This window comes from Larus michahellis, chromosome 1 (assembly GCF_964199755.1).
Source record: "Larus michahellis chromosome 1, bLarMic1.1, whole genome shotgun sequence".
Lineage (NCBI taxonomy): Eukaryota > Metazoa > Chordata > Aves > Charadriiformes > Laridae > Larus > Larus michahellis.
In genome coordinates this window covers 60,939,377-60,957,608 of record NC_133896.1, presented here as the reverse complement: position 1 = coordinate 60,957,608, position 18,232 = coordinate 60,939,377, and the positions used below count along the sequence as shown (strand labels likewise).

Sequence of the window (18,232 nt, the reverse complement as noted above, 5' to 3'; positions counted from 1 at the left end):
GCCGGCCTGCCCCGGCCGCGCGGTGCATTGTGGGAGCGGCGTTAAGATGGCGGCGGCCGCCGCTGGGCTGAGCTGGAGGCGGGTGTCTTCCTTTACGGGGCCGGTGCCGCGCTCCCGCCACGGGCACCGGGCGGTCGCCATCCGCGAGCTGGTCATTATCTTCGGGGGAGGCAACGAGGGCATCGCCGACGAGCTACACGTCTACAACACGGGTGCGCGGGGCGGGGAGGGGCAGCGGGCGCGGCACGGAGGCGGGCGGGGGGGCAGGGAGGGCGCGGCGCGGGGTGGCGCGGGGCGGGGCCGGGCCGGTGCTGTGAGGCAGAGCCGGGGGGGGGGCACGGGGGACACAGCGGCGGGGCTGTCATGTCCCTCACCGCTGGTGGCACCGGCTGGCCGCCGCTGGGCACCGGGCTCCTCACAGCGGGAGGGGGAGATGGCTGCCCCCCACCCCCCGAGGCTCCTACCCTCCCCTGGGGCTGCCCGCGGGGGGCTCGGCGCTGAGGGGGCGGTGGGCGGGCTGTCCCCGGGCTGAAAAGCTGCCTGGAGCTGAAAATGGTGGTGGTGAGACAAAAAATATCCTTAGGGGAGGATTTTTCCCGGGGTTGCGCTGCGCCCCGGCTGATGTTGCGGGCTTAATGCTCCTTCCTGGGGGGGAGAAAAAAACCTGGAAAATCTCCTTACGCGCCCCGCCTCTGTTGTGCTTCCTCAGCCCCTGGTCCTGGGGTGCAGGGTCTCCCCTGGCAGGTCTCGGCTGAATGGCTGGAGACTGGATGAGCCCCCTCGAGTGTCCAGGTCCCCCTTCTTCCCTCTGGTGGCAGCTCACCAGAGCTCAAGACCCTGAATTAGAAATCCTGGTCAGGAAAGCGAACGCGTTGGCATCGGGAGCCTTTCCAAACAGGAAGCTGCCCGAGACACGATTTCATTTGTGAAAGATTAGATGCCTCAACAGTTACTCTTACGGGACGCTGTATGAGGCTGGAAAACTTTTGTGTAATTTCAGAGCTTGGGCTGAGACAGGGAAGTGGGGTGACCGATCCGCGCTTCTCAGTCATCTGGGGCTGGCTGCTTGTGCAACATGCCAAAAGCATGAAAGTGAGAGCACGTTAACTAGCCTTTTAAGTTGCCAACTTTTAAGAATCATTCAAATGTTATTCTTTTTGGAACACTGCCTTCCCGTCCTGCCTCTCTCCCCCTGCCAGAATAAGGTGATGGTATTTTTGCTGAGTGTTTTTGAGATAAAAGTCTGGGAATGCAAATATCTGCTGGAGGTTTTTGGAGTTTATTAAGAGGAAAATGCTTGCTGTTAGAGTCCATCCAAGCAGATTTTTCCATGGTAGCTTAAAGATCTGCTGTACTCAATCACTTTTTTTTTTTAAAAAAACCAAAATCTCTTAACCTTTCTGTTTTGATGAGTAAGCTAAAGAAAGTTTTTACATAGTATGGTTATAGTGTCTTTCAGAACAGAGGTTCTGATGGCTTCCTTTTGAGTGGGTCTTAACATCACTTTTTTTATTTTTCTGTCCAGACTTTCTGCTAAAGGTGTTTTCCCTTTGCGGCAGTGACAAAAAGGGTCACGACTCAGTTGTTCCAGTTCCCAGACAGGACTTTTTTTTTTTTTTCTTTTTTTTGTTTTGAGGGGGCTAAGGTGCAGGGTTGTGACCTGGGCTGTCTGGATTTTCGGATGTCATACATGGCTCTTGCTATGAGTGTGATGACTTCTAAGGAGCTGGTACACAGTGAGGGCATCTTAATACCCTGCAGCAACATTCACTGGAAGCTTCTGATTTCACACTTTTCCTCTTTGTGCTCCTGAAAAAAGCTCAGGAAAAAGGAGACAATATCTCCTGTAATTCTTTTGTTCCAGAACAGTTTAAACACCAATATGCTGCTGCTGGATCAGGCAGTCTGAGTTGCTCCTTCTTGCTTCTGTGCCTCTCCCATGTATCAGTGCAGTGCTCTGTAGATATTAACATTAGTCTGCGAACAGTGTAATTAGTTTTTCAATAGGGCTATTAAGTCCAGGCACACTGCCATGCTGCTGTAGCTCTAATAATTCTGTTTCTAGAGCTAGCTTCCTCCGAGTTAGCATAGTTATCTCTTTTGTGTGGAACTGTACTTATGTTCCTCATTAGCCTCTTTTTTTAGCAAGTCTATTAAATTGCTGGGTGACCCTTGGTAACTGACTTAATTACAGTGACCTCATGTGCTCATTCATATATTGAGTAACATTGGTTTGATAAAGGTGTTTGCTTTTCCTTTTATTAAAAATTATTTATTACATTATTAAATGATAATTTAATATATGTATTTACATTATTTTATATTTATAGTTACTATATGATTTAATTAATGTAATTTAATCTTTATATTTGAATTATTATTTACCAAAAATTCAGTTAAAACTTAGTGTGAAACAAACAGCGCATTCACAGTTATCTACAGGTGAGAGGTAATTCTTTAGAGAGCAGAGGCATTTAAAAATACACTTTCCTTCTCGGTGTTTGAAATCTGTCTCTTTCTTTTCTTCCCCTACAGCTACAAATCAGTGGTTCCTTCCTGCTGTAAGGGGAGATATTCCTCCAGGATGTGCAGCACATGGATTTGTTTGTGATGGTACCAGAATACTAGTTTTTGGAGGAATGGTTGAATATGGAAGATACAGTAATGATTTATATGAATTACAGGTAGGAAATGTATGAAGGACTACTTCATTTCTCTGTTGATGAACAAACATGTTTTATATTACCAACTGCAGAGGAAAGTTACATGAGCTTTCTTCTGCTCCAGGAAGAATAAACTCTTTAAATAGTTTCTGAAGATGGAGAAAATCTAAATAACTTTGAAAAAGAGACTTCCATCTAGTCAAAATAAAGTAGATTTAATGTTTTATGAAGGTTAGCTTTTAGTGTCCCTTTTAATGTATATCCTAAGAAAAGCCCAGCATCCCCTTAAGAATAGTTCAGAAAATATACAATTGTTAGTGTTGTCTGAATTCTATTGACTATGAACGACTATAAATGAAGATATTTCTGAATATGTATTTCTTGTCATTAAGGCAAGTCGGTGGCTCTGGAAAAAAGTAAAACCACAAGCTCCTTCCACTGGATCACCACCTTGTCCTCGACTTGGCCACAGCTTTTCTTTATATGGTAACAAGTGCTATTTATTCGGTGGCCTGGCAAATGAAAGTGAAGATTCAAATAACAACGTTCCCAGGTATGCTGACTTGTTTTGAATTCAATGTCTTTAAAAGTTAATTACCAGATTCGACAACTTTGAAGAGGAATGTTCTAGGGAAGCTGTCCTGCGTACCAAGTACTCGCATTTGGATTATTTATGCAGTGGAGGGGTTACATGCTAAGAAGCTTAAATATTTCTTCTTAAATATTTCTTCTGCTAATCACACAATATGTAACACTGACTGACAGCTTCTGGAGGGAAACCTGAGTAGACTTTGGTATTTTTCCTAGTAATTTTGGTGATGTTTTTAAGAATGACTCGTTCGTTAGAATTACTTAAATCAGCAAAGTCTCATGAGTCATCAGGGAATTAACAATGGAAGTTTCCTCTATAGTGCTGTGGAAAACAGTTACTAATTCACCTGGAAATTTTTTTAAAGTAACAGCTGAAGTTGCCTTTATTATCAGCAAACAGTGTTATAATGGTGAAGTTTTATATCCATACTCGCCTGCAATTCAGAGTGCTTATTGAGCTATAAACTGGTAATTTTAAGCTCAGCAAACAAGAGGTATCTAGGGTGAATGCCAACATTCAAAGACCGTTATCTAAAAATAACTTACCGATAGATTCAGCAACAAATGGCTAATCGTCTGTTGGCCAGCCTGAAGACATCAGAAAAGAAACAGCATCTTTTCACCTTTGTTGCCTTAGAGTTGCAGAAATTCAGCTTTAATGTCCCACGTTATCATGTATTTCCCACAACTTTACAGTTTATTCTAAGTTTGTCCAAATGTAGTAATTTCCGCTAAGAATGTTGTTCACCAATTTTGAATGTTTCTTTCATGTAATATAGTGTATCAAGTATGAGATGAAAGCATGCTGTTCTCAGAGGCAACAAATTAATAATAGCTCATTTTTTGTTTTAATTCCATTTAGTTTGGGTACTGTCCACAGTACCATCAAATGCTTCATGATTTTAAAATTGTACAATCTCACAAGACTGAAGTCTATAATACTTGGAAGTGGTCAGGGTTTAAAGCTCACTTGTAAGCTTTGCTTACATATTTTTCATACTTTGTCAATAATACCCTAGATATTTAAATGATTTCTATGAACTGGAGCTGCAACATGGTTCTGGCGTTGTCGGCTGGAGTATTCCTGTGACCAAAGGGGTCTTGCCATCTCCCCGAGAATCTCACACAGCCGTCGTATACTGCAGAAAAGACTTGGGAAGTCCAAAGATGTATATTTTTGGAGGGATGTGTGGCTGTCGGCTAAATGATCTCTGGGAACTTGACATAGGTGAGTTGATTTCCCAGTAGAAGTCAGTGCAGGGGCCTTACTGGCTAAGAGGAAAAATTACAGTATTTAACAATTAATAGTATGATGTGGTGCAGATATTATTGGGACTTACACCATAGTGTTAAGCATTTGTAATTTTTGGAATTAAATAGCTACAGCATTGTTTGCGTATATTATCCTCACTGATTTTGGTTATACTGGGAAATTGTTTCCTTAGAACGCTTTAAAGACTGTCACTATGATAACCAAGTTGAATAGCCATAATGAAACTGTAACATATCTTTTTGATAAACTGATAAGCAATTAGTTTGTCAATGTTTCCTGTGACTTTTAAAAGAAGCTTTAAGTGCTTGTTATCACGCTTTCTTTTTTAAAGTGGCCATCTTAAAAACACAAAATTTTGTTTTGTTGAATGTTAGAGGTATGTTCGCCCCTAAAATCCAGGTAGTGAAATACACAGTAATATGTTTTTTGAGTGTTTTTATTCTTTTTCTTTTAGAAACAATGACCTGGTCGAGACCAGAAACTAAAGGGACAATACCACTTCCTCGCAGTCTCCATACGGCCAATGTAATAGGAAACAAGTATGTCTGTTGTTAAAAGCTCAACTCTAGAAAGGTACACCTAGTAGGAGAATGATGATGCTTATCCACTACTGCTCAGTATAAACCATCAGCCCTGTAGAGTACTTTTCTGCTTCTGTTGTCCTCAGTGGCAATGAAAAAGTGAATTTAAGATTATCAAACTGTCAGTGTTTCCGTCCAGCAGAACAGTCTGCCCAATCCACAAGCAGCTTACAAGGCTTTTTAATGCCCCTTTTTTGCATTCTGGAGCGAACTCAGCTGGACCTGAGCTGGCTCTGTCAGGAGCCAACTTGAGTGCCTCTGTGTCTGTGACACAATGAACTAGCTACGCAAAGAAACTGCCCAGAGAGTAGGCAAAACCATGCCATGTTTTTGTGGGCCAGTTTCTCTGTAGTCTGTTCCTCATTACTTTGCTTCTTGCCAGTGTGGTTTGTTTTGGCAGATAGCATTGATAAAATGGACTTTTAAACCTGGGTTTCAGTTCATTTTCTATCGGTTTACAAGAGTGAGGAGAAAGAGGCAAGGGGGAAAAAAGTGTGAAAGCTTTCTGTCTTATGATCCAAGGACTTAGCTTTTTATTATTCACATCAAATGTTATTAGTTTGTAGCTTGCCTTATGTTTTTAGATTTTGCTATCTGATTTAGATAGTGGTCTAATTTTAGAATGGTTTATAGAGAGGTCTGTGGTAGAGGCTTGTAGAAACTCCATGTAAATGTGTGATTTCTGGACAGTGTTAGCAGTTTGGTGGTTTGTAAAAAGATACAGTATTAGCTTCTGGGAAGTTGTTGAGTTTGGGGTTTTTTTTGCTTGGTTGGTTTTTTTTAATCAGTTAACTTACTCAAAAATTTCAGAAGGTAGGTGTCTTCAACAATACTTTCTGAAGAGAGTAGACACGAATAAAATCTGCTGTAAACTAAAACTGTAAAGCACTGGAAATTTTCTGTTTTGTCCTAGTTTGAGAGAGCATATGCAGCAGATCTGGATGTTAATTGGCTTTTCTTTTCTTTTTCCCTCTTCCCTCTTTTCCTATATTTCAGAATGTATGTTTTTGGTGGATGGGTTCCACAGTCAGCAGGAGGTGAAATTTCCGCTCATGATGGTGAATGGAAATGTACCGGTTCATTTTCTTATCTTAATTTGGGTCAGTGTTTCTGCCTTTCTGGGAGTGGGCATTTTGAATTAATGCTTTCTTAACAGAGTAGAATACATATTTTGGAAACCCTCAGAAAAATCTTAGGTTACACAGTTGTAATCCTAGCTGACCACAGATGCCAGTTTTTACATCTTTCTTTAGTGATTTTTTTATTATTATTATTTTTCTTTGAACATTCAGCAGGTTTGCTCATGCAATCTCTGTTCATACAATTTTAATGCTAAGTAATATAGATACTCCTTCATTTATAGTAGAGCACAAGAGACAGATCCTGAAATGAGTTGTTTTTTCTAAATGTGATCGTACTGTCCTTGAATCCTCAACTTCTGATCTTGTATTTACCTGACAGAGACAACCAGAGGTCAGAAAATTCATCCTGTATTAATTGATCGTATCTTGCAAACTAATTGGAAAGCGACCTTCTCTTTGTAATGTTACAAATTGAAATGCAATTGTCTATAAAAACAGAGGTGATTTATTTTCATTTTCTCTGAGCAGTTAAGTGTATTAATTTCTGTATTGCTTGCTTTGGAAAACATCTAGAAACTAAATTTTTCGAGTTTCGTTTACTAGATACCACAGAATGGATAGGTCTGATCTCAGATTGCCAGGAGGACAAAAGTAACTTGTTACCAGGGCCAAGAGCAGGACACTGTGCTGTAGCGGTTGGCACTCGTCTGTATATCTGGAGTGGTAGAGATGGTTACAGAAAAGCTTGGAACAATCAAGTTTGCTGCAAAGATCTTTGGTACCTTGATACTGGTGAGTCAGAAATAAATAAGAGATTTGTACTGTGTTCCATATTTTACTAACATATGGGAAGCTGGCATCATTGATGATCAGAACATCTAAAGCTGTAGCAAACTCAAAGATTATTTGAATTTTAAAGCTTATTTAAATAAACCACACTTCACCGTTGATTGTTTGAAGGCTACAGCTGTAACTTAAACTGATAAAATGAGGAAGGCTTTTTTAAAGCCTCTGAAAGAACTTTGTGACTAAATTCTGCATTGCATGCCATAGCGAGTAGATACAAGGTGCTAAAGGGTGTTTTACCTAAACTCAGGGTTCCTGGCCTCTCTTGATAGTGATCTTTGCCGCTGCTACTTATTCCTTTTTACCAAATCCCTCCTTCTCTTGGGATCATTGCTGCTGCTGCTTCCTCATCTCTTGGACTGCAAAAAGATACTATCGAATCTGAGACAGGACCAAATTGTTCCCAGGGCTGAAGGGAATTCTGGAGTAGTAATCGTTCATTAGTAGCTGGCTTGATGGCAGGACACTAGAATAGTACTTTTGTGAGGGAGTTTTTGCCCGCTCAAGCAGAAGCATTAGAATGGTTACTGGAGATTGTGAAACATTTAGGAGATCATGGTTTGTGGTTTTTTTCCCCCTGTTTTTTTGTTTTGGTTTCTTCCCCCCTCAGGAAAGTCAGAAGATGAAAAAGAGTAGCAGGGGAGGGATGTGCTTGAGAGTGCAGCCTAGCTAGGCATCAGGGCAAGTGGGAAGAGTAGGTCATTGTCTTTGAATCATGCCTAGGCTTCAGCCTCTGCAGAAGTTTGAGGGAAAGTTCACTTCTAGCTACAGAGAGCAAGCAAAAAGGAAGCGGAATCTTCTATGAATCCTTTCCAGGAATAGGGAAAGCTTTAGGAGCCAAAGAACTGCATGCAGCCTTTTAGGAAAGGCCAAGGATCTCTTATCTCTGTAATCCCTATAATGATGTATATTCAACCCAAAGACGTACTGGCAGCAGAAGAGCCATTAAAAAGCAAAGCTTCAGAACTTCAGCATTTTTGAACGCTGTGGAATGGCACTTTATAATACTCGCTGACTTGACTTGCCGCCTTTGACAATGGCTTCTTGTTGAATCTGGTATATGTTGTACATCAGTGAAAAAGGAGCTATTGGTTTTGCTTGCATTATATAGATACTTCTTAAATTGATAAAGGAGGGCAATTTCAACATGCTGTCTGTGTTTTATTGGTTTCTTGTAGAGAAACCTCCAGCACCATCACAGGTACAGCTGATTAGAGCTACAACCAACTCTTTTCAAGTGAAATGGGATGAAGTACCTACAGTTGAAGGATATCTTCTTCAGTTACATGCTGATTCACCAGTGCCATCAGTGGCTGGAATACCTGGTACTGGGGTTCCTGAGACATCAGTGCTGAGTTCACAAGGTAGTAGTCAGATCACGTTACGCTTATGTTTGTGTAAAGGTAGAGTAGAGGATTGCATAAGTAATTAATATGAGTTTGGGTTTTTTGTGTTGGTTTTTTTAAATCATTTTGAGAGAGACCCTGGGCTTTTTTTTGGTTATTCCCAAAATCTGTGCATTGTAATTATGGAAAATTCAGTTTAACTTGTCGCTGTCAGTTTTGGCCAGCTATCTGAATATGAAAATATTTGTACAGTGCTGGGCACTATTTGAGAAAGGAAACACTGAGGAAGGGATTTTATCTGACTGCTTGGCCAGGCAGTTTCATTTCAGTCTTACAACCAAGTCTTCCTTCTGGCAACATCGGGTCTCCCTCTTGCTTACTGCAATCGATTCCAACGAACATAATATTAAGTTTTATGTAACTGATTGGAATTTGCTTTTGTTTACCTGAAAGGTGGTTCTTCTCTACATCAAAGTCCACAATCATTGCCTAGTGTCCCTTACCCAGAAATGAAGGTGGATCATCCCAGCCAAACAAATAATGTCATTCCTAATAACGTAAGTGTAAACTGAAAAATGCCTAAGTGGCCAAGTAGTGTGGGAAGCAAGAGAAGTGCTAGAACACTTTCTCAGTTTTAAAAGGCCTGTGTACTTTTTAGGCCTTAGGAAAAAAAAAAAAAAACAAAAAAAAAAACAAAAAAAAAAACAACAAAATCAAACAGAACAAAAAAGGCACCCACTGAAGTAGTTGTGTTATACTATAGTATAAACCCAATTGTTACCTATTCTGGTTGTGCACTTGTATATGTTCCACTGTTTTCCCAATTTAAAAGAAAGAGGGAGGACAAACTCTGTCTGAAGGATCACAATTTTAGCAATGTAGACCTTTTCTTAATTGTGTAAGGGATCTGTATGGGATCCATAATTTATTCTTGTAGAAAACACATGTAGAAGTACTACTAACAGTAGTTAGTAAATAAGCATCTTGGGTATGTGCCAGGAAAGCAAAGGTTGAAAACCTCTGTAATTGTGATTTTTTTATTTATTTTTTCCTCTCCCCATCCCCTCAAGTTCCCCCAATAGGCTAAATGTATGCATCAATGAACTTCCATGTAATAACATAAAAACATGAGCTCACCCAGATAAAACTTAGTATGTGTCAGGGACACTTTCAAGTCAACCTAGAGTTTGAGTCTTTGTAATATGATGGCTTGAATAAGGTGGATTGTGAGGTTGGTTTCTTGTTTTAATTTGAAGTGCTAGGGGGATTTGTTGGAGGATTTTTGTTTGTTGTTTTCAAGCAAGCATTTTCATACCATGTTTGCAACTGAAATTTCTGAACTTTGCAGTTAAACATTAACAAATGTGTTGTTTTGGTTAGGTCCAAGTTTCCCTTTCATCCAACTCATTATTAAAAGTAGAAGGAAAAGAAAAGGTTGCAGCACCTGAAAACAAGATTACACAGGAGACTATGAAAAACCATGCAGATGCTACAGGATTCAAAGAATCAAATGCCCCTTCTCTTTTGCCTGTTTGTACTTCAAGTAAGATGACTATAGAATAAAAATTAATCAAAAAGTGAGAGTTAAAATTCATCTCATAAACATAAAATAAGATTATTTCTGTCTTGCAACTTAAAATTATTTTAGAGGCCTTTGTAGTTTAAAAACAACCAACTTGTGCTAGTTATGGCTATGTATTTTTAGAAGATACAAGGAAAGATGAAATCTTAAGTTGTTTGAAGTGTTGCAAGGGACATGAAATTCTCAATAATATATATGTTATTATGATGGCAAATGTGTATCTCTAAACATAAATAGCCCTTTTTAACATCAAAGAACAGACTGACAGGACCAAATTCATTTTACAACATTAAGGTGTTAGTAACCCCAGGCTCTATTTGACACTACTTCTGTCTGTTAATAGTGAAAAGCTATTAGACAATGTAAAATTTTAGGCATTGTAAGGAGGAGCATGTTTCTCTCTGACTGTAGAGGAAATAGAAGATGACTAGGCACTGATTTAGGCATTTCACTGAAGAGCCTTATGTTCGGTGTGGTGAATCCAGGTTCAGTCGACTGACCTGTTTATATTTGACTTTTGTGTAATTTATAGGTTGTTGGATTTTCACTTTCTTCACAGTATAATTTAAGTATTGTGTGGAAATGTTGGCTCTTAGTGCTAAGTGAGAAAAAGACTTCCACAGTAGTTAATCTTAAGTTGATTGTTACAAATCTATGGTACTGATTTGTGTGGATACTTCCTCTTTATATTAGGATGTTTTTCCAAAGTAATCCTTTCATAACCAAACAGGTGTAAAATAACAAGCTTAAAACAAATTAAATCGCTGTTTTAATATAACTGTTTACAAATATCTTTTTATGACTGTGCAGACAGACTTTTGCTAAGTTGTATACCTAAAGAAAGCATTAGCAATTAATATAATCAGGTCTATTCTAACCTACATCTGAGCTAAACTCTGGTTTTATGTGAAACTAAAGCCATTAGATCAAGTTGAGATCTGGTAATCAATCTGTGTTACCAATACTGAATTCTGGTTAATATTTTCCTTTTTTTAAGGTCCTCAGACTTCAGCAAATGTAGGTGAATTACATGACTTGGACAAACGAACTGTAAATCCTGATGCTTCTGTATCCAGTAGTGTCTCCAGCACACAAACTATGGTAACCCAGCAGGCTGTTAAAACTGAATCATCAAGTACAAATGGGGCAGTTGTTAAAGATGAAACTTCACTAACAACATTCAATTCAAAATCTGAAGGTTTGAAATGTGTTTCACATACTGTATTTTGAGCCATATATATCTAAGGCCATCAGACTTCTTCTAGTGTGGTGGGATTCCCATCTTGACTAGTACCTGGGATTGAGATAGGGCTTTGGGCATTGAGGACCTTGGGCATCTTGGATGATCTCTGTTATGACTTAAACATCTTTTAAAATCAGGATATTCCTTTTATGCATTTGTAAACCTCTTTGTTTCCTGTGAGCGAAGAGTCCTTTAAATCTTCATTTATGGAGAAGCCCATTTTCTAAATAACAGCGGCAGTCAGTTTTGGTACCCATAGCACATTTGCTTTCATTCAGTGATTGTCTGTTTATTTAGTCAGGAGAAGAGTACAGATAGTAACCTTAGATGGTTTTGATTTTAAACAATTGACCTCTGTAACAAATATGGCCAGTTCTTGTGGCTTGCTCACCATTAATCAAATGTGGTGACCTCTTCCTAGTCTGCTTGAAATACCCAAAATAAGCAGCAACACAGGAACTAAACGTATTACTAGTTTTTCAAGTTTGGGTTTTTGTGAATATCAACAGGCTGTGCTTTTACTGTTGTTTTGATTATTAGCTGTATTCTGTTACTGACACTGTGTGAGTAGTGTAATTTTTATCTAAGAGTATTGCATTTCAAAAGCAAAAACCAGAAGCACAAGTATAGAACATTAATATTCCCTCGTGTTGCTTATGTGCTTTGATTTATCTTTTTTTCGAGATTACATTTTACATTTAATAAATGTTCTCTTTCCCATTTGTTAGGATTGTTTAGAGATTAACTACTCGTGTTCAGAATGCAGACTGTATTGATGTCAGAAACAATACATTCAAATTAAGATTTCATGCTTAGACTGTTCATACAGTGTAATCAGTTTGTGCCTCAATCTGGTATTTAGATTATTTGTTCACAAATGTTTCATATTGATTTCATAGTTCTGTCACTTCTTAGGATTTTCTGAGTCCTGCCTTCTGTTAGTATTATCTGTAGCAGCCTGCAGTGCCAGGCTCTTAACAATTGTTCTGTGAATATGACGCATCCAAAATTAGTTGTTGGTGTTATAAACAGAACTGCAAAAGAAGTCTGAGATGTACTTTTGCAACAAATACTTGTAAATGACAATTGAGGTCAACTTTCATATTCTGGACTTTGTGTTAAATTTTTAATATCACTTAAGCTTTTTAAATACAACTTTTTTGTTTCTAGCTGCTGAAACTGCTTATATCATGCCTTCGACAAGGGTCAATACTGGACAGACAAATGATTCACACTCCTCTGTAAGTCTGGAAAAGTATAATCAAATTGCTGTGTTTATTGTTCTGTTGATTAGTTGTAAGGGCTATCCTGCTTTCCTTTAATTATATCTCTGAAAGAAAAGCAATGTATATTTAGGGCTTGAAGTGAATAATACAGGGGTAAACATTTCTGTTGTAAAACTAATTGCATTGTGTGGGTTTGATTTGAGTCTAAGTAGCACTTGTGTAGTTGGGACGAGATCCAAGTATGTGTGTCAGCTGTTGAATCTTTTTTATCGACTGGCACAGTGGAATGGTCTCTGTGTTGCATGATGTGCAAATGTAAAATGCTTTTCTGTATGCATAGCTGATTTTAAAATGAAGCATGTATTAGACCAGACTAGTGTTAGCTGCTGATCTGTAGGTTTGAAACGTAACTAAACTGACATCTTGATGTTTTTCCCTAGAGGAGATGGGGACTGGCTATGCAAGCTGTAAATACTGCCTGAAAAAGTAAATGTTTCCTATTTCACCTGCTTACAACTTAATACACAAATCCAAGGTGCCACTGTTGCCACCACAAGAGAGGAGCTAAGGATGGGAAGCAGCAGCTGGCACTAAAGGGTTGGGGTGCTTTTGCTGAGAGCAGCTGCTGCTCCTCCCCCTTTTCCATGCTGGCAGGATCATGGCCTGGCTGTGCTGGGCACACTGACCATGCGGGCACCCTCCCGGGTGCCTGGAGACAAGCAAGAAAGATGGTCTGTCTTTCTGCATCAGTCAGGAGCGATTCCCATGTCCACCACCATTGCCTCGTGCCGCAGCAGAGGCCCTCTTCTCAGCTGCAAGGGAGTTAGCGGCAGCTTGAAAGAGTATATATTTGGTGCTGACGTATAGCTGAATCCCAAGTACAGCTACTGATGTTGGACCATGTTGTGGAACTTCTCGACCTCTGAATGAAATTAACTTGCAACTACATGCTGCTACAGACACCTAGTTCTACAGCTTTAAACTTTTTCCCCTCCCTGTTTAAACTAGGACGTCAGGGGTGACATCCCAGCTGTTTTCTTTTAAATGATGGACTGTTTCTAAATCAATATATAAGAACCAGTTGGTTTTGAACAGTATTTTAATAATATTTGCATAGTCATTTGAGGCGTAAGAAAGTAACACTAGTATAAAACGGGGTTGTCTCTTACATATACTAGAGTCTTAACATTTTTTTAACATTACACTGAAGTATGGGTAGTCTCCATAATATGTTCTTCAAATACTAGAAAACTCCACAAAGACAGATGGCTCCGGTGAAAACAAGAGACAGGCAGTGGTATGATGTTGGAATTTTTAAGAACAACAGTGCTGTGGTGAGCCAGTTCTACTTGCTGCCAGAGGAAACACTGAGCATCTCTAACAAGGTACCTGCTAATTCTTTTCTGGCATAACCTGCACAAACGTATTTTGGAATCTCTTGCTCATGTGGTTGGCAACAAAATGTGTGATTTTTCTGGTACTGCAACAGGATTTGGTGCTAATAGGAGTTATGTATTTTCTGACCAGTAGTTCCTCATGCGTTTTGTTCACCTTTTTTTTTTTTTCTTTTTTTTTTTTTTTACTATTTCTAAACCAGATGAATTTTCTTCTGTTCTCCTGGTGTGACAATATGGGATATCTTATTTTGCTATTGCTAATTATTTCTGTATTTCTGTTTCTAGCCTTCAGAAAGAATTTTAAACTTGGTGAACTTTCAAACCTGTAAAAATTCTTTAAAAAAGACCGCGACTTTTTAATATGTTATTTCAGTACAGGATTGAAATGTTTTGATCAAAGTTGTTTTTTTTTTCCTCTGTTTCCAGAATCTTTGCTTACGAATTGTTAAAGATACTAATAAGACAAGGCTGTTTAAAAAGACTAAATGTGGAACTGTAGTGGGTTTTGTATTGGGTTTCTCTAACTTAATGTTGTTGCACATATAAGTTTATATGTGAAAATGCTATACATGTGAAACTTGAGGTAATGTTGCAGTTTTGGTGGTGGTGGTGTAAATTAATGATGTCCCAGCGAACTAGAAACAAAAAGGATGGGTATATGTTTCCTTGAGACAGAAACAAAAGAACAGAACACTTTATTTGAAAGCACTTCACTAGAAATACTGCACATCTTACTTTTAAAGAGCATAGTGCATTTTGCAGTGTTTACACTGATTGTGATTTCTTATACGTTATTCAGAAGCAAAATGGTTCTGTTGGAAGTTTCAAGGATGCATTGATGCATATTTTAAACATGGAAATACATTAGCACTTCTGTTTCAGAAACCTATTTGTTACTAACTTACAGTGCTTTTCTTGAAAAATATTTTAATTACCTATGCATCAAATTGCAACTCCTAACTATAGGAATAATTGGTTTTGAAAGAAAAATATTTTTTAGGACAGAAGAGGATGCTAATTATACTATGCTAATACAAGCTATACAGTTGGAATTGCTACTTTGATTTTACTTTCCTGAGTAAAAATAACCAAGAGGTGCAGGTCAATTTAAATGACTGAAAAATGGCGGGGGGGATGGTGGTGGTGGTGGTGTTAGAGATGTAGTCTCACATTGCATCTTAGATCATCTGTTTTGAGGTGAACTAGTGCCTCAGTCAGAACCTTTTTGTAAATTCTGATTTAATTACAAAGTATTAGATAGATTTTTCAGTTTCAGTTAAATTTATTAATCTCAGTTTATCGCTACCCACTTTATATTTTTTAGGCTAATTGTGTTTAGAATATTTTAAAAATTAACACAAATATTGCTTTATTTTCAGACGGGAAGTGCAGATGTACCAGACTACAGATTACTTAAGAAACAGGATCTTTTTCCAGGCACAGTTTACAGGTTCAGAGTTGCTGCAATTAATGGCTGTGGTGTTGGGCCTTTCAGTAAAATCAGTGAATTCAAGACTTGCATTCCAGGTTTTCCTGGAGCTCCTTCAACAGTCAAAATCACTAAGGTGAGAAATACAGGTAATTCTAGTTCTGATGTATAAAATTCATGTCACAGCCTTAATCTCAGAACGCTTGGTTTTAGTTGGTTTATTGTTGGGGGTTTTCTCAAGTTAAAATTGTCATATAAAATAGTGTCAAATGCTTACTTGGATAGTTCTGCTCAATGAAATATTCTTTATGAAATTTGCTATAAAGAATTATTTTAAGACTTAAAGATCATGTTGCCAGATGCACACTTAATCAATCATCTGATAGTTTCCCTATGACTTTCTCTTTCCGCGTCCTTATATCTATAGGGGTTTACCATGCTTTTTTTTTTCAAAAAAAAAAAAAAAAAAAGTCAAAAGACACATCCTTCCTTAGGTCCAAAGAGGGATGATGTTAGAATTTTCAGATGGTCTTCAGAGGTGGTTTTGTATATTTTAATTTTTTTATAAATATATATATTTTTAGACGTATATATTCAGGCATCTAATGGTTAACTAGACACTATCAAATTTTCTCCCTTTCTTTTCAGAGTGTAGACTGTATTCATCTTTCTTGGGAGCCTCCTGCTTCACCCTCTGGAAATATTTTAGAATATTCTGCCTACTTAGCAATCCGTTCCACACAATTACAGGAAAATCCAAGTCAGCTTGTATTTATGAGAATATACTGTGGTCTTAAAACGTCGTGTATAGTGACTGCTGCCCAGCTTGCAAATGCTCATGTTGATTACACTTCCCGACCTGCTATAGTGTTCAGAATTTCTGCGAAGAATGAGAGAGGATACGGACCAGCCACGCAAGTTCGATGGCTTCAAGGTAAAGTTGGTGTCAGACACAGCATTTAAATGGGCTGTAGCTGTGGCGGAGAAAATGGCGTATTGTGTCTCTAGAACCAACGATTTTCTCAGCAGTGCATGTGAAGTTCTTGAAATGTTTTGTTCCTTAACAGAAGTTTTAAGAAAACTCGGTTGATGAATTTAGCATAACATTTTAAAAAAAAAAAAGAAAATTTTTGTGACAAGCAAGTACTGAAATGTTGGTTACGGAGTCTTACCCAGTCCCTCAAATAGTAAGAGCCTAGTAAGTTGCTGACTTACATGTGCTTCACTTCAGCTCAAAGGTTTCTCATTCTAATAAGAAGTAATGCAGTTACACGCATGGGTGTAATCAGGTTGTTTTGTTTGTTTTTTTTTTTTCAATCTTTTCCCCCACTTTATTCGAAAAATTTTTCATAAGATGTATTTTTGTGATGCATACACACTTTAAAGTCTGTGTTAAAGCCAGAAGAGGTTTTGGCCTCTTGTCCCTGAGCTTGAATTTGTACAGGTTCATGATGAGTTGGGGATGGGATTGGATCCACTGAAAATAAAGATTAGTTTTTTAGCCTGATCAGTTCTGGCTCACTCTTAAGTAAGCCAGTGCAGGGGCTCAAAACAAGAAGTTTTGCTGGCTTCTCCTCTCCTCCCACTCCTTCCCCTTCCTGGCTTGGCGTTCCACTAGTTGGGAGCTGGCTTTGCCCAGCAAGAGGTCCTGTGAGTGTGGAGGAAGGTTAGGAAGGGCAGAGCGAGGGGAGTGCGCCCACCCCCTTGGGGAGCAACGAACCGTTGTATGGGTTTAGCTGACCTCTCCTTTCTGTGGGCTGTGAGCCACAGGGTGTGATCTGAAAGCCAACTGTTGAATACACCACTACTTGTTTTTTCAACATCCATTTTCCTAAGGTGGAGAGCAACAATGAATAAGTTGTATTCTGTAATACTCAGTATTTAACCCTTTAATTGGCAAGGGGTTTGACCATGATCCATGTCCCAGGACTCTGAAACAGTAGTTGTTTGTAAGTGTTTGACTATATACACTATGTGAAATGATGAAACGTTTAAACAGTGTCTCCTTCTCTTTTGCAGATATGAAAACATCAAGCTCAAAATAGAAACAACGTAATAAATGTCAAGTCTCGAATGTAGTGTTTAATGTAACTCTTGTACTATTTGTAAATGCTACAAATATTTTATTTTTGCATTGTTTTTATCTTAAAAAGTATATAACCTTTTTTACGTTTGAAACATCAGCGTTATACAGCCTTGCTCAGGTGTGAGTACCATATAGGAACTATATTGAAGATGGTGGGATGGAGGACCATGCTCTATCCAGTAGCTCCTTTTGGTAGTGATAGTTAAAATGTAAAAAATAAGCAGTTTCAAATTAAAAATAAATAAATACAAAATTGGCATATGCAGTGGTATTTGAGGTAGAGTCCCCATGATCGCTACGGATCTTGCATAGATAATTCATGAGGTTTGGTATATAAGCAAATTCTGTTTGGTTTCAGTTCTTTATACCACATTCTTCATTGTGGTGCCTGAGTATGAGGCAAAAATTTCCAGTTATTATATAGTAACTTAAAATGTATAAATATTTTAATATATACTTTTTTGTAAAGAAATGATTTTTCTACTATTTGTAACAAATATCTTAATCTTGAAAGATATCCCCTGAAGATTTAAAAGGAAAAAGATAAACTTAGTAATTTCTCTTATTACAAAAAAAAAACGTAAATTCATTGTAAATGCACTACTAATATTTAGAATCATCCTTTTGTAGTTGTACAAATCTTAAACTTGTAAATACCAATGTTTACAAGAGACCTTTCTGGTCTTGTATTAAAACTTCCATGAGATTCATTCTCTTTTTTTTTTTAAATCCATATGCTTTGCTTTTAGCATATGCTTGCTTTTTGCACTAATAATAACTTACCTCATTCCTGTGTTTGTAATCACTTGTGTTGCTTCCATAATGTTTCTGTAAAACTTCAATCTGAAAATTTTAACCAAAGTTTAGAATACATGGTAAGCAATTTT

At 38.3% G+C, this 18,232-nt stretch overlaps 1 protein-coding gene across 3 annotated transcripts; it reads left to right on the top strand.

Annotated features, from left to right (window-relative positions):
- Nucleotides 1-14: 14 nt before the first annotated feature.
- On the top strand, nucleotides 15-17,578 carry HCFC2 (host cell factor C2). Of its 3 annotated transcripts, XM_074581308.1 has the most exons (16): nucleotides 15-212; nucleotides 2,536-2,684; nucleotides 3,056-3,216; nucleotides 4,274-4,482; nucleotides 4,982-5,066; nucleotides 6,105-6,208; nucleotides 6,794-6,982; nucleotides 8,215-8,400; nucleotides 8,836-8,939; nucleotides 9,763-9,925; nucleotides 10,962-11,162; nucleotides 12,378-12,448; nucleotides 13,681-13,818; nucleotides 15,210-15,395; nucleotides 15,908-16,193; nucleotides 17,279-17,578. In XM_074581308.1, exons 1-16 carry the CDS (start codon nucleotides 47-49, stop codon nucleotides 17,302-17,304), a joined length of 2,424 nt encoding a protein of 807 aa, XP_074437409.1. In that variant the 5' UTR covers nucleotides 15-46; the 3' UTR covers nucleotides 17,305-17,578. The 3 variants fall into 3 exon arrangements, with proteins under 3 accessions (XP_074437409.1, XP_074437399.1, XP_074437419.1); XM_074581298.1 differs by lacking the exon at nucleotides 17,279-17,578 and having other exon boundaries at nucleotides 15,908-16,354; XM_074581318.1 differs by lacking the exons at nucleotides 8,836-8,939; nucleotides 9,763-9,925 and having other exon boundaries at nucleotides 17,279-17,573.
- Nucleotides 17,579-18,232: the final 654 nt, after the last annotated feature.